The 21,216-nt window shown below is 45.1% G+C and overlaps 6 protein-coding genes across 6 annotated transcripts; 4 read left to right on the forward strand and 2 right to left on the reverse strand.

Annotated features, from left to right (window-relative positions):
- Positions 1 to 1,401: 1,401 nt before the first annotated feature.
- Positions 1,402 to 4,421, forward strand: APUU_60336S (uncharacterized protein; the record flags this gene model as incomplete). Its single annotated transcript, XM_041693565.1, has 9 exons — positions 1,402 to 1,779; positions 1,836 to 1,994; positions 2,047 to 2,415; positions 2,463 to 2,839; positions 2,893 to 3,154; positions 3,204 to 3,365; positions 3,415 to 3,672; positions 3,735 to 4,029; positions 4,081 to 4,421. 9 exons carry the CDS (start codon positions 1,402 to 1,404, stop codon positions 4,419 to 4,421), a joined length of 2,601 nt encoding a protein of 866 aa, XP_041559482.1.
- A 577-nt stretch (positions 4,422 to 4,998) lies between these two features.
- APUU_60337S (uncharacterized protein) lies at positions 4,999 to 6,972 on the forward strand (the record flags this gene model as incomplete). Its single annotated transcript, XM_041693566.1, has 6 exons — positions 4,999 to 5,298; positions 5,356 to 5,729; positions 5,784 to 6,072; positions 6,133 to 6,303; positions 6,372 to 6,608; positions 6,667 to 6,972. The coding sequence occupies 6 exons, from the start codon at positions 4,999 to 5,001 to the stop codon at positions 6,970 to 6,972; spliced, it is 1,677 nt and encodes a 558-aa protein (XP_041559483.1).
- A 4,682-nt stretch (positions 6,973 to 11,654) lies between these two features.
- Positions 11,655 to 12,806, reverse strand: APUU_60338A (uncharacterized protein; the record flags this gene model as incomplete). Its single annotated transcript, XM_041693567.1, has 4 exons — positions 11,655 to 12,140; positions 12,191 to 12,500; positions 12,556 to 12,696; positions 12,772 to 12,806. The coding sequence occupies 4 exons, from the start codon at positions 12,804 to 12,806 to the stop codon at positions 11,655 to 11,657; spliced, it is 972 nt and encodes a 323-aa protein (XP_041559484.1).
- A 606-nt stretch (positions 12,807 to 13,412) lies between these two features.
- APUU_60339S (fungal specific transcription factor domain-containing protein) lies at positions 13,413 to 15,466 on the forward strand (the record flags this gene model as incomplete). The annotated part of the gene is made up of 3 exons (XM_041693568.1): positions 13,413 to 13,502; positions 13,554 to 14,661; positions 14,724 to 15,466. 3 exons carry the CDS (start codon positions 13,413 to 13,415, stop codon positions 15,464 to 15,466), a joined length of 1,941 nt encoding a protein of 646 aa, XP_041559485.1.
- Positions 15,467 to 16,137: 671 nt separating this feature from the next.
- Positions 16,138 to 17,919, reverse strand: APUU_60340A (uncharacterized protein; the record flags this gene model as incomplete). Its single annotated transcript, XM_041693570.1, has 3 exons — positions 16,138 to 17,096; positions 17,149 to 17,756; positions 17,861 to 17,919. The coding sequence occupies 3 exons, from the start codon at positions 17,917 to 17,919 to the stop codon at positions 16,138 to 16,140; spliced, it is 1,626 nt and encodes a 541-aa protein (XP_041559486.1).
- Positions 17,920 to 19,069: 1,150 nt separating this feature from the next.
- Positions 19,070 to 21,058, forward strand: APUU_60341S (uncharacterized protein; the record flags this gene model as incomplete). Its single annotated transcript, XM_041693571.1, has 1 exon — positions 19,070 to 21,058. The coding sequence occupies one exon, from the start codon at positions 19,070 to 19,072 to the stop codon at positions 21,056 to 21,058; it is 1,989 nt and encodes a 662-aa protein (XP_041559487.1).
- Positions 21,059 to 21,216: the final 158 nt, after the last annotated feature.

Consider the following 21,216-nt stretch of genomic DNA (forward strand, 5'->3'; position numbering starts at 1 on the left):
GTCTGTTGGGTGGGCTGGAGCCTGGAGCTCGAGGAAACGCTCGAGCATTGCGGCACAGTCACTCTACAGGTCGGTTACGTGGCTGAAGGCCTCCAAGCACGAACAGACCCAGAGATATGATCCAATCAATAAAATACAACTAGCGTTCTTTCTAACATCGCCCGGGCGAACTGGGTGGGCCCTTTGAAGACAAAGAAAAGGATGGACAATCAGTGGATATTGTCTGAATGTGCCGTCCCTTTGACTAAACTGACAACAGCATTTTCTTAACCTATTTTATTCTTACGATAAACTCGCTGTCTTGTTGTAATTTATTTTATTTTACTAGTCTAATTTTTCCTTTTCTTTCTTTGTTTTTAATATCCCTCTCTCCTAAAATACAGCGTAACCCTAACTAGACATGCATACGGGTTGGGTTGGGGCGGGTCAAGGCCTCGCGGACCCCAACCCGCAGCGGGTTTGGGTATTAATAATATTAAACCAACCCATAATAGGTTTGGGGCGGGTTCTGCGGGTTTAACCTATTAAACCCGGAGATTAACAGGACTAACCTACTATAGTAAGATACTATACTAAATAGAGCTAGACTAAATATTTAACTAGGATAGGTTAGAAAACCCGACCCAACCCATTTTTTATACTATAATATTATTTTAAGTTAGTACTAGAATAGGGTTAAGAATTAAGTAGTTCTAAGGATTAGATAGTTACTAGAATTATATAGTTACTAGGCAGAGGCTAGGATCAGGCAGTTAGATAGTTTGTAAATAGAAGATATTAAGGCTAGGATCAGATGATTGCTAGGTTCAAGTAGTTACTAGGATCAAGCGGAGGCTAGGATCAGGTGGTTAAGTGGTTCGTGAAGCGGTTCGTGAAGTGGTTCGTGAATAGGAGATATCAAAACTAGGATCGAGCGGTTGCCAGGATCGGGCGGTTGCTAGGATCAAGCGGAGGCTAGGATCAGGTGGTTAAGTGGTTCGTGAAGCGGTTCGTGAAGTGGTTCGTGAATAGGAGATATCAAGACTAGGATCGAGCGGTTGCTAGGATCAAGCGGAGGCTAGGATCAGGTGGTTAAGTGGTTCGTGAAGCGGTTCGTGAAGTAGTCTGTGAATAGGAGATATCAAGTCTAGGATCGAGTGGTTACTAGGATCAGGCGGTTAGGTGGTTCGTGAACAGGGGAAAATCTAACAATGGTTAGATTTTCTATTATTATCATCAGTGAATATAGTAGTGAATATGTAGAAGGGTTAAGATACCATCTCTCACCTGTCAAGGGTAATTTTGATTTCTTCTTTCTAGGTGTCTGGGTTTTTCGTTTCTGAACCCCATTTCTGAAATCCAGCAATCTTTTCACGAACTTATCAGTAGTTTCCAGTTAAATCTAACCATTGTTAGATTCCAATGCCACCAAAAAGTGCCGGGAGGCAGACTGCCTCTCCCAAGGCTAGATCGCGAGCGCCCCAAACCGGTCTTATTGCAACTGAAGATACAACACAGGAAAAACTTGGGGACCACTTCCTGGGAACCTTGATAATCGATATACGCCGCCTTGACCGGGTGTGGTCAGTTGAGCAAGGACGGAACCGAACAATTTCTGACCGTCTAGTTCGCCAACTCGTCAGCGCGTTCCAACACGGAATCCAACGATATTCTAATCGCACACGACTTACTGTGACTGTTCGGAAGGAGGAGTTCGCAAGCATTCTTCAGTCATATATAGCAGATGGCGTGACTTTGGAGGATGTGGAAAATAGAGTCAAAGTCAGTAGAGGCAGCGAGGTATGATTCTAACCATGGTTAGTTTTTTCTGGGTGATACTGGACTAATAAAACTAGGGATCGTTTATTAGATATTCCGGGCTGGTTCGACCTGTTCTCCGAAATGGTCAACATCGCGTCGAGGCACTTCTTACGTTATTAGAGGAACAGGCGAAACTTGCACAGCAAGGGGCAAATGATCAGTATGGTAACGTAATTCAAGCGCCTGAAGTCAAGGTAGTTATTTTCTAACCATGGTTAAAATCAAAATTCATCTAACAATCGGTAGGACTATTGCTGGGCAATCGACTTATATGCTATTGATGATCTGGATTCGAATTTACTGGCCGCGCTCTGCGCGAATAGTAAACCCGTCAGCCTTCAAAACTCCGAGGGTTATACTGCATATTATGTCATATCGAAATGGAATGTCCTGTCTGCCGAGGATCAGCAGAAACTAACTTCAAGCAAGACCGAATTTGACAGCTGGCTATATCAAACATTTGGGATCACCCCGGATACCACCCCTCGAATCAAGCCAATTCTCCGTAATGATGCGTGGAAGAATAGTTGTTTTCGTTACGTGTCGACTCGCTATGGCGAGGCGACATTTAATTGGGCCTTGATCACTAGAATGTTGGGAACTCGACTTGATTTCGTGAGTTTTCATGCACACTCTCTTATTATTATTCTAACCATTGTTAGATTTGGATCGCCGAATTCAAGAAGTACTTTCATTTCATGTCGAAGATCCTTGGGGGATCGGAAAACCTGCTGCACAAGAATGATTTTATGAAGATCTTCTCCCTTCCTGCTGGAAGACCCGACTTTCACTTACGTCTTCTATTTTTTCCGAACACATCTGATTATTGGGACGGGAAAACCCCGCATAAACGCCCATTTGCCCTCCCGGTTGAATATCGATCGAATAAGGCCCTGCCGAAACTGTCTAAACCAGTCCACGTTGGTGGAGCTAATTTCGAACATCGTCGGCCTGACTTCATGGATATGTTGGATGAGAAGCAATACGTCAGGATCTTCCATGCACTTCGTGATAACCGTGACTTGGAGTGTCCTAGTTGGTAGGTGATTTTCTAACCAAAGTTAAATATTACTTGATACTAATAATGAGAAGGTCGGAATGGACCCAACTTGAGAAGCATCCAGTCAAGCCAACTTGCCAGCTACTAAAGCATATTCTAACATGGGTAGAACCAACATGGAAGTTTCCTGAGCGGGCGAATCACGCACTACAATACTTTCATTTTACAACAGAGGTTAAGCGACTCATGCTTAATGAGGATACAGATACAGAGATTGCCCGGCAGTTCATCCTGACAATTCTTAAGGAGGTTAAACAGGAGACTATGTGGAGAGACACCGTGGTCGAAACAGAGGTAAAATATTTCTAACCAATGTTAGAAATATTCAGCTAATAAATACTAGCTCAAGACATTACCGACAAACTTACTGGATGAGGGAAAAAATGAAGACTATCTACAACGATTTACCAAGACTTGTTGGGCCAATATCGTCAACCTGGTGACCCACCAGAAAGCGGACTGCCTCAGGGGTGATATGGCTCAATTCAACAATAAAACAACCCTTGTAAGTGAAGCTTCTAACCATAGTTAGAATAATACTAATGGGATTATAGCAAGACCAACTCCTGCCAACCCCAACATGGGGAAATATCATTGTTGACACTAATTTTCGTGATAACATGATGTTGCTCAAGACTCCAGCTCTTGACAACCCGTTGACCCGTGCTGCATTTGCTGACGAGGGGGATGTTTTTGGCGCTTTGATCCACTACCGTGAATTAAAGCGGAAAATGCTCCTGACCCTTGAGTGGGGCTATATCATACCGCTTGGAAAGAATTCCCTTCGTCCGAAAAATTTGATCGCTTCTATGGTTAGTATCTACATACTCTCTTTCTAACCATGGTTAGATTGAGTTATTAATTTCATTGGCAGGAGGAATACATAGCTGCGGCTGAAGTGCTTGTAGAACTCGACATGGCATTGCAGAAAGTGGGGTATAACCTCGACCGTGATAACTTCAATGAGGACCTAGGATCATTCACTCTTAGGAGAGATATTGCCCGACCAGTCGATACTCGACCAGAAAAACCAGGTTTTCAAGATGCGCGCCCTCTGAAGTACAAGACATTAGAGGAAGAATACCTTGATGAGTTCAAACGCGCCCGGCGTCAGCGGATGAACATGATGGTTGAAAGATCCGGCACTAGAAAACGCAAGAGAGGTGATCGTAAGTTTCTAACCATGGTTAGAAATTACAGGGTTACTAACAGGATGTTAGCTGACCCCACACTCACGACTGTTCGCACTATCCTCGAGATGCCGATACCCGTTGACATCAGGCAACTGGATGGAAACCGTATCGATGCCGACACGCATCTGCAAGCGACTAACCGAATCAAGCAAAAATGCCTGGAATACGTTAACATGACTGACGAGACTCGAGCGACTCAAGGTACCCAGAAATGGTTGGAATTGAAGGATTTATATGCCTATTACAAGCTACAGATGCCAGAGGATGAAATGGAAGATCTTGAAGTAGAACCGACTCCTGGAGATGATGGCGCGGCGGGTGCTGAAACGGCGGATGTGGACCAAGCGGATCAGGAGATGCCTAATTAATTGAATATTCTAACCATGGTTAGAATGTCTTGAGTAAGGCAACAGTATCAGGTACTGACTCTACAGCTCCGTTGTCCAACAGCCTACTCTATGATTTAGTGAAAGATGCGAATGCAATACTACATAGGAAATAGTTGAAATAACACAAGATTCAAGTTGAAATTGTTTATCTATACATACAGTAGAGAGTAGATATACTTAGGATCAGTAGTTGAGGTACCACAGACTAGTATTAAGTAGTAGGTTCTTATACTATACAAAGTGAAGCTGGCTTGAATACAGATATATATTTTCATACATGTCCTTAGTCCTTTTACTGTAGTTGTTATCAGTTTAGTAACCTTAAGACTATTGCAAATCGCAGCCTTTATTGGTTAGTTCTACTTATGTAATCTATGACACTAGGTTAGATATTAATAATCTATAATTACTGTTCATCGGTATTTCTGATTCTGATTCTCTATTTTCCCTATTATTCCTCTATACACAACCTCATTCCTTGATCAACTATATCTTAAACAGTACTATATACAGAGTAATCTAACTATAGTTAGATTACTCGCTTTACAGTATAACTATGGCACGAGGTGGAACCCAGTTATCTCTCGAGACAGAGGGTGCTACAGCATGTCGGTTGCTGCGTCATTTTACCAGACTCTCCCCTGATCAGCAGAAGGAATTGCTGAAACCCAGGGCATTTAATAAGTGGCTCCACAATTCTCTGGATATTCAGAAGGCAAGCACGGCACGTGTATTAGCGGTAATCCGGCATGATACCTTCCGATATATTACATTAGATTTATGTGAAACAGACTATGGCAAGAAATTCTTTACCTGGTCTCTTCTCGAACGGATTGTAAATTCTAAACTGGACCATGTAAGTTCCTCCCCTTTGCTATAACATTTATTTAACTGGTTAACTAACCATGGTTAGATATGGGTTCGCGAGATTAAGAAATTTCTCGACTTCGGCCATACTATTTTCCAACATCATATTAATGATATTGTATCTGATGACTGGGTTAAGATACTAGAACTCAAGCCAGAAGACTGGAATAGTCAATTACAAGTCCTGTTTTTCCCGACGTCTTGTGATAATAGCTGTGGGGAAAGTAACTCCAACTTTCCTGGGGCCTTCATAACTTCCTTGAAGGATTATCCTGTACTAGGCTCTTCAGGTATGCCTATTACTGGAGAAAGTATTATACTCTCCCGACGTCCAGGCTTTCTTTCAAGTCTTTCAGATATTGAGTACCAAGATATATGGCAAAGGCTTTATAATATAAAGCCGTCTATTATCCCTACATGGTATGTTACCGTTATGGCTTAACTATTGATTTAGTACTTAAACGTTTTGTTTAGGCATTCATGGTATATAAGTGAGAGGAATATTTCATCAAAGGTTATAAGTATCCTGAACCATATTACTCGTTGGGTGCAACCAGACTGGGTTTATCCGGAACGTGCAAGTAAGGAGCTGAAGGAATTTTCCTGGGCAAACTACTTCACACACTTATTATGGAAGACCCATAATAAATGTTCTACCTTGCCACAGTCAGCCTACCATGAACAGGCAGAGGTTTTCATTACTAAATTATGGGATCAAGTAAAGTCTGATCCACAATGGTGTGACCCTTGTTATGAAAATCTGGTGAGTAACTCAGTATCCACAAAATCTTTTATTGTTAGATTAGGCTGATCTGGTTTCAAGCTTCCGGTATCTCTTCCATCAGAAACCTTTATATCTGGAGGTGTTGAAATGAATGAATACTGTCAGCGGTTCAAGCTATCACATTGGTATCAGGTCTTAGTTCTGGTGGTAGTATCATTCCCTTCACAATTAAGGGGCTCAATGGAGCCACTAAATGATTTGGCTAAAGCAGTTCGTGATATGGATTTTCTATATAATCTAACTTTGGTTAGAAAATATGCTGATCTAGATGATCCTAGGGGGACTCTTTATCCCGCTATTCAAGTTGGGGGCTCAACATTTGCCACGCCAATTTCGAGCATAACCAACAGTTACGCCTGCTTCCAGGACTGAATACTCCTCCGAATCATCAATATATTATTTCAGAAGGAGACCTATTTGGGGCAATAGTACACTATCGTCTACTAAAACAGGCATTACTTGAAACTCATAATCCTGGGTTATCTAGTTCTACAACAACGGGTATCCAATCCCTGGTACGTACATTATTCTAACTTTTAGTTCTAATACCGCTGATCCTTATTTCTCCTCCAGGATCAATACAAGGCCGCCGTTATCCTTCTAAAAGAAAAGGCAGAAATTTTAAATAAATATGGATGGCAGGCATATCCAGATGATTGGAATGAAGATCTGGAGGCTTTTACTATATCTCAATTACAGAGATATAGTAAAAGAGCAGATATATGTCCTGGTTTTCTTACCACAACGTATCCAAAACTATTTAAGAACCCAAGAGGTATAATATCAACCAAGCGGAAGGAAATTAGTAGGGATGAAGATCAGTTAGAGAAGGAGGATAATCATATCTTAAAACAAGCAAAGAGAGACAGGACTCTATAAGCTAGGATAAGTTGGATAACTCGGTATAGTTTCTCTTTCTGAACTCTCTTATTAATATAATAATCTTAGTATTGTTAGGATTTTATTTCTTTCTATATTATAGCTCTCTTTTATATCCTTAATACTTTGCAGTATACTTACTTTTACAGTACTATACATTTATCATGTCTCAATCACAACATTTAGGGTCAGATTTATTTTCTGATTTCTCTTATGACCGCAGTTCACCTCCAATACAATTAACACCATCATGTTCAACACCGCTTTCAAATTCTAATCCAACGGCAATATCCTTTCATGAAGAACCAAACCATCTTCCTTCAACTGCAAACACAGAATCTATCCGAGGCCTGAGGTATTATAAATACCCTACACCACAGCTTTTTCCAGACCAGAGAGAACTATCCCAGGCAAGAGAACAATTTACTCTATGGTGGCGAAAAACCTCCATCGGAGAATATATTATACATCATGTCAAGGAGCAAATTCACTGGGGAGCAGAGGGTCGAAGATCACGAGGATGGGATCTATTTATTGAAATTGCTGAGATTCCAAGTGGGAAGCCTAAGGTTTGCTGCCATCACTGCAAGACTGTTATGAATCATCCCTCCTACAGGCGCACAGGAACCAAGTCTATGAACGCCCATCCAGACAGTTCAAATTGCGGAAGACATAAACCAAAACCCAATAATACTTCTCAATCAACACATCGTGCAATTGCTAGCCTTCTTGAACGGGGAAAGGTGAGTCATAGAATTCTAACCATGGTTAGATGTTCTACTCATAATAAAGAAGAATAGTGAGACACTTGGCCAATATTCGCATCAGAATCTTATCGATGAGATTACCCGATTTATTATCTCCTGTCGACTACCGTTTACAACTACAGACAATGTATTCTTCCGCCGGATCCTTCATATGATATGCAGCCCTTCGATCAACCTGCATATTCCTGGCCGTAATCAGATTCGATCACGTCTTTTGGAACTGTCTTCTGTAACATCGGAACATATTCTCGACTATTTCCCTCCTGACTCCCGAATGTCAATTGCACTTGACTGCTGGACGAGCCCACACCAGAAGCCTTTTATGGCAATTACAGGCTATTTTATTGATTCAGACTGGAACTATCAGGAGATCTTACTTGGGTTTCCTCCTTTACAAGGAGATCACTCAGGTAAAGAACTAGCTAGGGTTGTTGCTTCAACAATCCGTAAGTTTCAGCTTGGCTCTCGCATACTGGGTATCACGACTGATAATGCATCTAACAATACTACCATGTTTGCTGAACTAACACAAATCCTAAAGGATGAGCTGAATAATGAGCACTCTTCACTTCTCAGTACTGCAGTTGACCCTAATTTTGCTGCTGTTCTTCGATCTGCCCATCATATCCCTTGTCTTACACATGTCATTCAACTCTCTGTGAAAGCATTCTTAGATGAACTAAGAATTACACCTAAGAATGATAATGTTCAGTTCTCCTGGGATAAAAGCGAGAGCCGAGTAAAACAGAAAGGGATTATTGGTACACTTGAGAAGGTATGATACTTCCATTATTTCTAACCATAGTTAGAATACTACTAATATATAACATCTATCCTAGATCCGCAAGATTAGCCGCTTTATCAATGCAAGCCCGCAGCGCCGACAAGCCTTTGAGATCGAACAACAAAAATCGGTTGATTATATCGGACACCCATTAGTACTATTTCTTGATTGCCGCACCCGTTGGAACTCGACATATGAGATGCTCAAGCGCGCCTATCAGCTTCGGATTGCTATTGATCACTATATTACAGCAAATACAAAGTACGATCTCTCGAGTCTTGTGATGACACCGGCAGAATGGCGTCAAGTCGCATATCTTCGAGAGCTTCTCCGTGAGTTTGCTATCTATACCGTCAGTCTCTCCGAACATACCGGGACAACAATTCATCGTGTCTATGATATATATGATTCACTTTTCAACCATATTGAAGACTATCTTACAAGACTGTTAAACAAGCAGTTTCGTTGGAAGAAGATTCTTTACAAGGGCCTTGAAGCAGCACAAGATAAGCTGAGGAAATACTATCAGGATACCTATGAGTTTCATGGGAATATGTATGCAATTGCAACTATCCTAAATCCATGCAGCAAACTCGAGGGCTTTAGAGGTGCATCCTGGAGTAATGATAGAGGGCGGAACTATACTCGACGATACAAAGAGAAACTTACTGAGGTCTATACCTACTATGCAACACAATTTCCGTTACTGGTTCAGACATCAGTATTAGAGGAGCCTACAGGTCTGCTTGAGAAAGCTTTACATGATTCAAAACGCCGCCGTCTATCTCCAGAAGAGACAGCTCCATCAGGGAGATATTTAGAGTTACGAACTTATCTTGCTGAAAGTAAGTATTCGCACCTTCTCCAATACTGGATCCTTGATATAATAATTCTAACTATGGTTAAATTATACAGATCTTGAACATCCATCAGCCTGCTCTGATATTCTTACTTGGTGGTCAATACACCAGTCGCGCTTCCCGATCCTTGCTCGCATCGCTCGTGATTTCCTTGCAATTCCGGTATCAGGTGTTGGTGTTGAGAATCTCTTTAATACTGCTCGGGATATCTGTCACTATCGTCGAAGTCAGCTGGCACCTGAGACTATTGAGGCAAGTATTATACAGATGTGCAGTGACCGGTTCAAACTCAAGCAAGAGTATATGTTCCTACAAGATAGTATTGAGGATCCTGAGAGGCATAATATTCCGTTACATCCAACAAGTGAGGAGGTTTTTGAATTCGATTATGATGATAGGATAAGTGATTCAGAGGATGAAGCTGGCTTGGAAGACGATGAACTTTCTTGGGATAGGGGTTTCTTTGACGATATTGAAGGTATTAATGGTACTGGTGAGGAACAGGTACTATCACACGTACCAGAAGGACAGGTTAGAGTTGAATTACCAGTAGCAGTAACTCCCCAACCTTCTATAGTACCTACTTCACGGGCTTTACGTCAACAGAGACAGTCCCCCGGCCATTATCATCGACTAAATAATGGTCGGTAGATACTAGATAATATATATTATATAATATATATTTTAAGATTGACTTCTTATATATTTTAGTATATATCTCTCTCCTGCAGGAGTAGTCGGTAGATCTATAATCTAACTATTGTTAGAAGTAATTATATTAGTTATAAGTAGGGTGGGTTGGGTTATGGGTTCGGGTTATTCCTAGATCCCCAACCCATTAAATAACCTAACCCCGCCGCGGGTTTAGGTATATTCAACCCAACCCACAGCGGGTATAAGAAAACTAACCCGGACCCGGACCCAGGTGGGTTCGGGGCGGATCGGGTATAGGATTTCAGGGCGGGTTGTGCATGTCTAACCCTAACCCCGCGTGATCAGGATCTCTGGTGGATAAAATAAAATACATCAAAAGAATCAATAGAAAATAAATTAATTAAATCCAAATAAAGATGACAGATGTTCTGTAAGATTGGTATATTCCTGTTTGCTAGAATAAAATACCAAAATGCATGGGATTTGCCCATCCTCTAACGATCATGAAACAACACTATGCGCCACAAAATTACCTGCTTTGGAGGGTCATCGGATATTCCCATCCTCAGCCCTGACAACGGGTTCGGCTGTTAGTTACGAGGTAAGAAACTGGACTATTCAACCAGTTCCTTAGTCGCACTCCCAGAAACAGGGCGGAGCAAGCGAGTATCCGCAAAAACAAAATACATCAGCCAGTTGTGCGGCGCAGCTCTGATGAACTCAGGATATTTCATGTCTATTCGTCGGTAGTTATCTATTGACTGGGCATGGAGCTGTGGTTACAATTCTGGAATCTTTAATCCACTTCCATAGTCAGATCAGAATGCCGGGTTCATTAACATGCAGAGAGACAGAGAAATGTAGCCATGATTGGAACTTAACTGGATATGATTAAGCCGAAATCCTACCCATAACTTATATGCCATGACTCATGCCAGCTCGGCCCTAAACCGCTGCCCTATTTATAATTTGTCCGTAATTTCTGCCGCGCATAACCGTGCCTCCTTCTCCTACCCCCTCCGGTCATCTATCTTCTTCTCCGCGACCAGCACACCCATAGATGATGCTCCTTCGTGAATTGCCCGGAAACACTGGCTAGATATCTACAATGAACTTTATCTGCATGGGTAGCTGTTGCCGGGATCCGGGATCCGCACGTCGGTGTGCTAGGCCTTTTGCTTGAGTGGGCTTTCGTTATAGCTATCGGTAAGATGTGTAGTATGCCAGAGCAGACCGGGAAAATTTAAAAGATCTATACCAACTCCAAATCGACAGCTACATTCGCCCAAGAGATCTAGTACACCTGAATACAAGGCATATAAATTCAACACAACGCATTAGAAAATCTATTCTCGAGTAAGAAAGTGTAAGCAGGAGGTGCACAGCAAGCGGATAGATCATAATATGGGTCTGGCTCCAATGCTTGGCTCTGCGTTCGTCCTAGGCAATCTTGCACAGCCGATTCATTGATCATAGTGCTAAACGTATGCTTGTCATACGGCGGAGGGGGACAGGGATTATGCTCAATAACCCTGCTATAAATGGCTCCATCCGGCCCTATATTTCTAGAGTCCATATATATGGAAAGCGGGATGGTGGTGACAATCTGATGCTCAGTCAGCCAACTTCTGGCGTTGAATCCTCTTCTAAGATTGAATTACATACCGTATCAAACAACTCGCCGTTCTCATGTTCAAACTCACTAGTGATGACGAGGGAATGCATTATCTTTACAGTCCTGGTCATCACACTTTGTGAGCACAAGTCGAAGCTCACAGGCAGTAAGGCCTGTGTGCTGATGCACCATTCGGTCCCAGTACAGCTGACCAAGCCACTTTCTGGAACAGGCTCAAGCCTCTCCCTGAAGACCGTGAGGTCTTTGGCGCTTGTGATGTGAAGGATACCAAGCGCGGCTTCGGCAGCGGTGGCATCTAAGAGGAGTTTATGCTTCTCGATAACTTCGATTGTAACGGTCCGCAGTTTGACATCTTTTGACGGGACCTGGAATCCGCATGCAATGGAGAATGTGGACCCAAAGGGGATATGTGAACTGGGTATTGACGCGCAATGCAGAATGTTTTGGTCGGACTGGCCTTCAACAGTCTGACAGCAAATAATTAGCAGATTTTCACCACTCGGATTCCAGCACATACCAGGGGATACCAGCTGTTTATATCATTCCACTCAGTATTCGGGGCATTATAAATCCTGAGAGGCTGCGACACGATCGTATCTTTCCAGTAAGTGCGCTCAACAATGGCATCTATCCGATAAGTACGGTAATTATGCCCGGGGCCGGTGACTGTTTCAAGAACGATTTCTCGCAAAGGAATCTCGAAGGGAAACTCGTAATCTCCGGGCGGGAGGTTGAAAGGACGGTGCGTTTTGGATGAGGCGAGCTCCAGCTCTTGCACATGTGTTATATGCTCGCGGTCCTTGGTGGTTATGGTTCCTTCCACGGGTCTACATCAACAAGGTAAGACAGAGCCAGATATATGGAATTAGAAAGATGGTATACATTTTCAGCGCCCTGGTCAATATGAGCTTGATGCGGTTAACCCAAACAGCCTGAGGAAACGTAACGCAAAGCCTCCCCGTAATTGGGCTTGGAGAACTGGTAGACTGATTTGTTGAAGCGAAGAAGCACGAGCTGCCAAGCCTATGAATGGACCTGTTATTAGCATCGAGACAACTCATAGATCTGCGACAACGCAAGGGCTAGCAATGGCAATACCTGAGGTCATAACGTGCTGCTTGTTTACCGAACATGGCGGGGTTTCAGACGCAGCAAAGGTAGGATAAGGCCAAACTAGTCAACTGATAGGTATATCATCAGAAAGCAAGCTATGGACAGCAAGGATGTGGATTTGTTTAATTCTTATATTTGACTTGATGGAGGCGACATGGCGGACTTGCCAGACTGGGGTCGGAGCTCCGACTTGTGTCCGAGGTATAAAATCGATGGCGCTGTCCGCGACGGCTTGCGCTCCGAAGTTTATTCTGCTCTAATCCTTGGTCTGAACTGTGAGACTCTGCAAACGGCAAAGCAATAACTCCCAATCCACGCCGCTATTGCTGTCGGTCCTTGGTTGGCGATTGGGTTCTGTCTAGGGTTTATGGGATGATGCGCTGGCTTGGCCTTCCAAAATACTCAACGGTCTTGGTATATAATTACCAAAGAATATGAGATACTGCCACTGGCTAGACGACCTGTGTACTCTGGTTAGACGCCTCATGGCGAGAAGAGCAGTGATTGTAAAAGCGGCGGCGGAGCGGATTACCTAAAGCGGCAATCCGCCTCCGCGAGTTCCGCACATCAGCAACCCCGCCGTCCAAATCTCTTCCTCGTAAACGCCCACGATCGGAAAATTCAAGATGCAGCTGCAGTTCTTAACTGCGGGAGACGGTCGACGTATTTCAAGGTCACACATGAGACGGGCCTGTGCGTTGTGTCGCCAAAGAAAGGTACATGGACTCGGCCGTGCCGATTGACGATGGACTTACAAACGCTTATAGAAACGTTGTTACCACAATAAGTCGTCGGCGTCCCCTGAACAACTTACGCTGGTGGGATCCGGTGGCTCTCGCGAAGGCCATGCTCGTTCAGGCTCCATTTCCCAGCCTCACACCGAACGGGAACAGGAACAAGAACAGCCCGGTCCGTCAACCGCCAGCAATCAAAACGTCGACCCCAATCTATTCTTATGTGATACCAGCCCTATCGTGACACTTCTGTCCGACCCAAGATCTAGGCTCAGGAAAGGACAGTCCCAGAAGGGGATCGTCGGGGCGTCCCTGCATCACACGCGCTTCCCCCGTGAATCGACAACCGAGTCACTGTATCCTTCTCCGCTTTTTTTTGCTGCAGCGAGGGCAGAGGAAGAAGGAGGCAATATCGGTATTCTGCCCCCCAAGCCTAGCCAGAAAGCCTTGGTCGACATCTACTTCCGTCGCCTCCATCCGTTCCTACCGCTGCTGGATGAAGATGAGACGCGGTCTCAATTTGCAAATGGCACTTTGTCTGTTCCACTGCTTCAGTCGATGTGTCTGGCTGCCTCCAAGAGCAGAGATGCAGCACCCTTTCTGTGTCTGGGGGCTGACATGACACCGTTGCCAGTGGAGATATTCAGCCAGCGAATCTACGCTGATGTCCCGAACAATATGCCCAAGAAGGAAGAAAAGAGGATTCTCACGATACGGATCCTCGCACTGCTATCACTGCACGGATGGGGCCCTACCGGACACGAGGATTCATCTTTAATACTGTCCCAGGCTATCCATCACGCTCAAACCTTTGGGCTGCATCTAGCGTGGCCAGAGAAGACCTCAAAGTCATTAGTGGCGTTGTTCTGGTGTCTATGGAGTCTTGATCGGTGGAATTGCGCCGTCAACGGAAGACCGCCGATGATCAATGACTACGACACAGGCCAGGACGTCGCTGACGTTCTCCCGCTGTTTCAGCCATCGTTCCAGATCTGGCTTCGTATCGCGAGTCAACTCGGGGGCGTTATCAAGTCGTATCGGCCGGTAATGGATGGCCATTGCGAGCCGGATGCTGAGATCCCCATGTTTGAGGAGGTTGTCGAGGATTCACTTGGGTTTGGTGTAAATCCTGATATTCTTGGTGAGCTATACTTCCATAGTTATTACGTTGAAATGTCCTGACTCCTATACCTTCAACAACAGAGTCTCTTGAGCTCTTCCACCACGCAGTCGTTATTCTATCCACGCATGCAAAAGGCCTACAAGGTCGGTCACGCTCGCGAATGACCAAAATCCGTCAAAGCCAGTCACTCTTCAGCGTTGCGACGCTCGTCCGTAAACAAATAGCCAGAGATTCTCCCCCGCTATCGATATTCGCATACACAATATCCATCGCCTTCTCGGTGACCTATCGCCAGTTGAAAGAAGCTAAACTGCCGAGCGCTGAACCTGTGGCAATCGACCATCTCGATTTGTTCCATCAATCCCTCAAGGCGTTGAGCGATACCTGGTGGCTAGCAGCCGTCATGACGCATTTAAGCAAGGCGGCCCTGGATGGCATTCTTCGACAAAGGGCTGAGAACGGAAACAATATATCCGAAAGCCAAGCAAGTACAGACGAAGGGAGCCTAAGAAGACCAAGACCTCAGACTCCAGGTATCGATACTCATACTTCCACTCCCACCACTGCACCACTACCAAAAGCCAGCTCTACTTGGGGATCTCAAGTAGTGGCGGCTTCTCAATCGCAAGACAGGAGTGCTGGCGGTGTCGTGGATGCAGAGCCATTCGCTGCTGACATTCCCTCTCCTTTTGGGGGCTCTGTCCTGTCTCTTGACGATGAGGCGTATTTTGATAGTGTTTTTGAGAATTTCCCAAGCCTCAACTTTCCGAATGTCTTGGGTGAACCTTTTCTTGCGGATCAGGCCTTCTCATTAGCGTTATAGGTAATTGTCATATGTTATATAATTCTTTAGTAGGCAATGTCGCCTACGGGAATAAATGTGTATATATATTGTTGACATATAATGCAAAGTAGAAGGACACTTAATAACCACTAGTGGGGTTTTTGGTCGAATGGTATTTCGATGTATATTTACTATTCATTAATATATTTGATATATCCTTTTCTAATTTAATTAAGCAAAGCTATACTCCTGCCTCTAGTAGCTAGTTAGCCATTTCGGCCAGAATGTTATTTAGACGGGCCAAAGCCGAAAGACTAAAATTAGACTTATTTCGAATCCGAGGTCATATCAGGAAGTCTGGGGTTTTTCTGAGGGTGCTAAGCTCCCAGCTAATTAATATACGCCCTGGTTTACGCAGTGCTTTCTTGTTTGTTGAGTCCTGTAGTAGAATATGTGACTGCCACTCTCCGGCCATCTCATCTTTCGATTCCTTCCTGGTTTATTCGGCTCCACGTCTTTGGTGTCGACATTGGTGATTCCGGTGAAGGGATAGCTCTTCGCCTCTCATATTAATGTAGAATGGCAAGGCAAGCATTCATTATTTATATAGTAAGTAAAAACTCTACTACAGGGTTATACAGGAAAACCTTACTTATTTCTAGCGTGAGAATAGATAGGTATCAATAGGCCTATGTAGCGTAGGGCTCGTTTCATGAATCCTCACGGAAGTCATCGAAGGGAAAATGGTGTTGAACCCCAGTAACCTCGCTGTGCGTTGCAGCTGCTTCAAGCATTTTAGCCTTCATCTCACGAGCCTTTTTCTTCGCAGCCTGATATTCATCATTAGGCACCCAGCCCAATATATCCACACCTAAGACATTTCGCATCTGTTCCATCGCGGTATCGGCCTCTTTCTGTTGCGCATCTATCCTGAGAGTGTCATGAATAATCGTATCCGGATACTCAAGAGGAGGTACAGTGCATGTCTCTTTGTCATACTCTCGTGAATCTTTTGCGATTAAATTCCGCCAGCTCTGTATGGCACGAATCGTGTCAGCCCGTAGAGTTACTGAGTCTCCTTCCCAAGGAGTACTCGCACTCTTAAATAAACGTTGATGCAATATGATAGACTGATTGAATATTGCATCGTAATGGTCTTTGTTTACCCGCTTGGTAAGCGCAGCATACAGGAAATGGACCAACCGTTTGCGCATCGTCTCTCGCACTGAATCTTGCTCAGGTTGGTCGAGAGTATCATAGTTTGGCGGAAGATCAATTTGAGGCTCAATGAGCTTTTCTGAAGCAGGGTCACCATAGTTCTGGAAATATTTTGGTATTCCAGCCGCAATTCCGAGAGGAAGAATGGTGGAGTGCTGCCAATCAATAAATCCAACAATTTCATTACTCTCTGACACGAGAATATTGTTCGGTTGGAAATCAGGGTGCCGGAGGACCGGTCGATCCAGTGGGCTTCCTGTTTTGAAGCCAAGGCATCGCGACAAGACAAGGTAATCGGACAAATTCTTGATATGACTGTCCGGCGAAACCTTACAAAAACCATGGATTTCTCGGTAAAGGCGTTCATAGGGAAGGCGAGGTTTCGCATAAGTTTCAGCCCACTTCAACTCCCGATCCCCAACTGCACGAAAGATGTCGTTTGATGACGACCCTGGGACTCATTAACAAGTTCAGCCTAATAATTGCGAGAGATGTCTACTCACAGGGCCCCTTGTCAGTTTCGAGTACGGCTCTTTGCTCATGCCACCAACTGTAGTGGGCTATTGGACCGATACAAAAGTCGCTATGATCTGACAATGGGGTGCCCTCTCCCGAGAGAACATCTTTCCGATAGTATAGACTACCGGAAGCAGGGAACTCCAAGAACATAAATCGCGTCTCCCACTCAACAATCTGCTTCATGATTCTGAGCCGGTCCTTTGGTGACATTGTATACCATATCTCGCCTAGAGGGGTACCGTCTAACTTCTCCATGATGATGTACTCGGCACCGACAGGATTCGCTCGTGTTGAGCACCAACTATACACCTTGGGTGTGGTAATTCCATGTAACCGGAGATAGTCTAAGGTGGCAACCTCGCTGGCAACAGTGTAGTGTTCAGGTCCTGTGGAAGGGTACGGAATCCTAGCGATAACGTGTTTCCCATCGCCGAATGTCGCTTGGAATACTCGGTTGAACCCGCCCTCTGATAGCTTAAAAAATGAAACGATATCAGAACTGGAACGACTGGATGCGGCAGCAATCGCGTTCCGGAGGGCAGCTACATCGAACTCGAGATAACGTTCCGTCAACCGTAAATGTTCGTTATAGCTATATCTGTCAGTATCGACTATGTTGGGAGGAGTAAAGCCATACATCCATCTTCCAGTCGTATATCTAAAAAGGTCATCATTGGTTTGAGCTGACCTCCTGACCTGTTGGGCTCTGTGCAAGCGAAAGGGTGAAGACCGAGTGAATAGAGAAAGCGGGACATTGCGAAACATGTTATAAGAACTTATGATCATAAATGGTGCTTTGTTTAGAATGTGTTCGTTGCAAAGTCTCCCTTTGTTGTTGAGGTGATCTGGAAAAGGGAGTTCCTTTACATTATGTAAGCTACAGTGGTGTCTATCGAAGTATAACTGTGCCACTATCTGGTTCTTTTTAGTAAATAAAGATTTTCCTACAGGATTATAAAAGAAACCTTGCTTATTTCTAGTATAAGACTAGATAGGTATAAATAGGCCTTCTATAGCTATGTTTAAAAAGAATCCATGCGCTCTTTTTATATTGATCTTGTAGAGCGTTTTCTATATTTGACCTGATCAGGAGGAATGATTATCGATCTCTGGAATTCTGTACAGAAAGGGTACGCATTTATTATATATGCAATCCCTGCAATCGGTGGGCCTGTCATGGGACAACTTACTGGGAGCTTTATTCCCCCAATGTTAGGGCGGATATGGCTTTGATGGACCATGTATATCATCGCCTCATACCTTCATAAAGTTGTCCGGCATCTGGCGCCCGGGGTGATGATCGCGGGTGGCACAATCTATGAGAAGTATGGGGGGCACTATACACTCAGTGTCTTGGGTGCGATAGCGCTGCTATGGCGGTGACTCCTTATTTATTCTACTTTTACAGGCCGGCGATACGGGGGAGTTAGAATGGTGCGGTTAAAAATTGAGGCTCGTTGGAGCGCTTAAGCTGGGGTTAAGATTAGGGCGGCTGGACAGGAGCAGGCAGTAGAGGGATAGGAATATAAACACCCGCAATTCATAAACAACACTCTAATGTTCGATATTCGGGGAAATATACACCGAGATCAGTTCGCTTAGGAGGTAATCTACCAATGCCAGCATAGTTAGGGATAGTTTCACCGGCAGTCCACCAATCATGAACTTGTAACAACGGACGGAGTATCTCATTCAGAAACCGTGTCGATTGACCCAAGATCTGTTAATGAAACCCCGCTTTGAGCTATCCCCCATGCTAGATAAATGGAGTAGGATGGACTGATCTCGGTTTACTGAACCGTCAGGGCACCGAGCACTTGGCCTGCCGTTCCCTTTAATAGACAAAGCCCGCCACCGACTAGGAAGTATCTGAATTCGAAACTCTTGTATGAGACTGACTGGACCATGCTCATATCGACGCTGAAGCTGGCCCTGGCCGGGATTATTGGCTGTGCGACAGCACTCACAACGACCGAAAACTCCACCCACTTCACACTCGCCAACGACCGCCTCACCGTCTCCTTCTCCAAATCAAGCGGCCACATCGAAGATGTATCCCTAGACGAACAAGACCTGCTCGGCCCTGTAGACGGTAACATCGGCAAAGGCCCTTATTTGGACTGTTCCTGCACCCCCGACGGATTCTGGACACCAGGCGATAGCACCACAGCAGAACTCGAGCTGGTCAATGGCACCGACTCAACAGGAACCCCATACGCCGGGGTTATAATGACAGATACATACGCGTCCACGAACCAAACACTCTCGCAGTATCTGTTCCTGCGCGGCTCCGAGACCGGCCTCCACGCTTTCTCGCGCGTGACGTATTTCAACAGCAGTACACCCTTCCTGCGAGATCTCGGCGAGTTACGGACCCTATTCAGACCAAATACAGAGCTATGGACCCATTTCTCGACAAGCGATACCAATTACGGACCCCTGCCTCTATCCAGCTCCCAGGGGTTAACCGTCCAAGATGCAACAACGTACTACGGCAACACCACAACCGACCCCTACGTCTCAGAGTACTCAGACTATTTCACCAAGTACACCCTCGCCGAGAGCTGGCGCGCCCACGACGTGCACGGGCAATTCAGCGACGGCTCCAAAAGCGATGACGGGAGTACATTCGGGGCGTGGCTGGTGCATAATACGCGCGAGACATACTACGGCGGACCCCTGCATTCGGATCTCGTCGTTGACGGGATCGTGTATAACTATATTGTCTCGGGGCATCAGGGGGCTCCGATGCCGAATCTTACGCATGGTTTTGATCGCACGTTTGGGCCGCAGCTTTATTACTTTAATAAAGGCGACCCAGATACGGAACTGAGTGAATTGAGAGAGGATGCGGCGCGGTATGCGGATTCGGAGTGGAATGCGGAGTTCTATGATAGCATTGCAAGGCATATTCCGAATTTCGTTCCGTCGGCTGGTCGTACGGCTTTTACGGGGAGGGTGGGCTTACCTAAAGGCGCGAAGAGGCCGGTTATTGTTCTCTCGGAGAATAGGCAGGACTTTCAGTTGAATGTTTTCGATAACAGGGCTCTGCAGTACTGGGCTGAGCTTGACGACTCGGGGTCCTTTTCTATTCCGCGGGTTGTGCAGGGGACGTATAGAGTTACGATCTATGCGGATGGTATTTTTGGATGGTTTATTCAGGACGATGTCGAGATATCCGGGTCATACTCGGACAAGCATACATTTACATGGAAAGAGGAAAGCGCTGGCAGCGAGATCTGGCGCATTGGCACCCCAGACAAGTCGTCAGGCGAGTATCTGCATGGCTACGCACCGGATCTATCAAAGCCCCTGCAGCCAGAACAGTACCGGATCTACTGGGGGAAATACGACTACGTGGCGGACTTTCCACATGGCGTCAACTACCGTGTCGGAAAAAGCGATCCAGCAAAGGATCTGAATTATATCCACTGGTCGTTCTTCCCAGCCCAGGGTAACCAGTTCCGATCACAGCCGTACTACGAGAATGTCAACAACTGGACCATCACGTTCGATCTGACCAAGCAGCAGCTTCGAAACACCAAGACTGCTACATTCACCGTCCAGCTGGCGGGGTCGAGAAATGCAAACGGGAATGCCAAATGGACGCCGGTGGAGAGTGGGTTCAACGATTTACCATGGACGGTCAATGTCAACGGGCAGTACGAGGACACTTGGGTGATTCCATACTGGCGGAGTGGATCGTGTGGTGTGCGCAGTGCAGTTACTTGTCAGAATACCGAGCACAAGTTTGTCTTTCCTGTTGAGAAGTTGAAGAAAGGAAGCAATCGGTTTGTGCTTAGTTTGCCGTTTAATGCGACCAGTCCGGAGACTGCGCTGCTGCCGGACTCGCTTTATGTGCAGTATGACGCGTTGAGGTTGGAGGTACAGTGATGTATACAGTTCTCAATATCTACCTTGGTCTAACTATTAGTACGGTTTAGTTGTCACTATGACTCAGGATGACTTGCCAGCCCTAAGCCCCACTGCATTGCATCACACGTATTTGGAGGCCTAACAGGATTGACATTCTTTGGCATCTCATACGAAAA

The sequence above is a fragment of the Aspergillus puulaauensis genome, chromosome 6, assembly GCF_016861865.1.
Source record: "Aspergillus puulaauensis MK2 DNA, chromosome 6, nearly complete sequence".
NCBI classification, from domain to species: Eukaryota; Fungi; Ascomycota; class Eurotiomycetes; order Eurotiales; family Aspergillaceae; genus Aspergillus; species Aspergillus puulaauensis.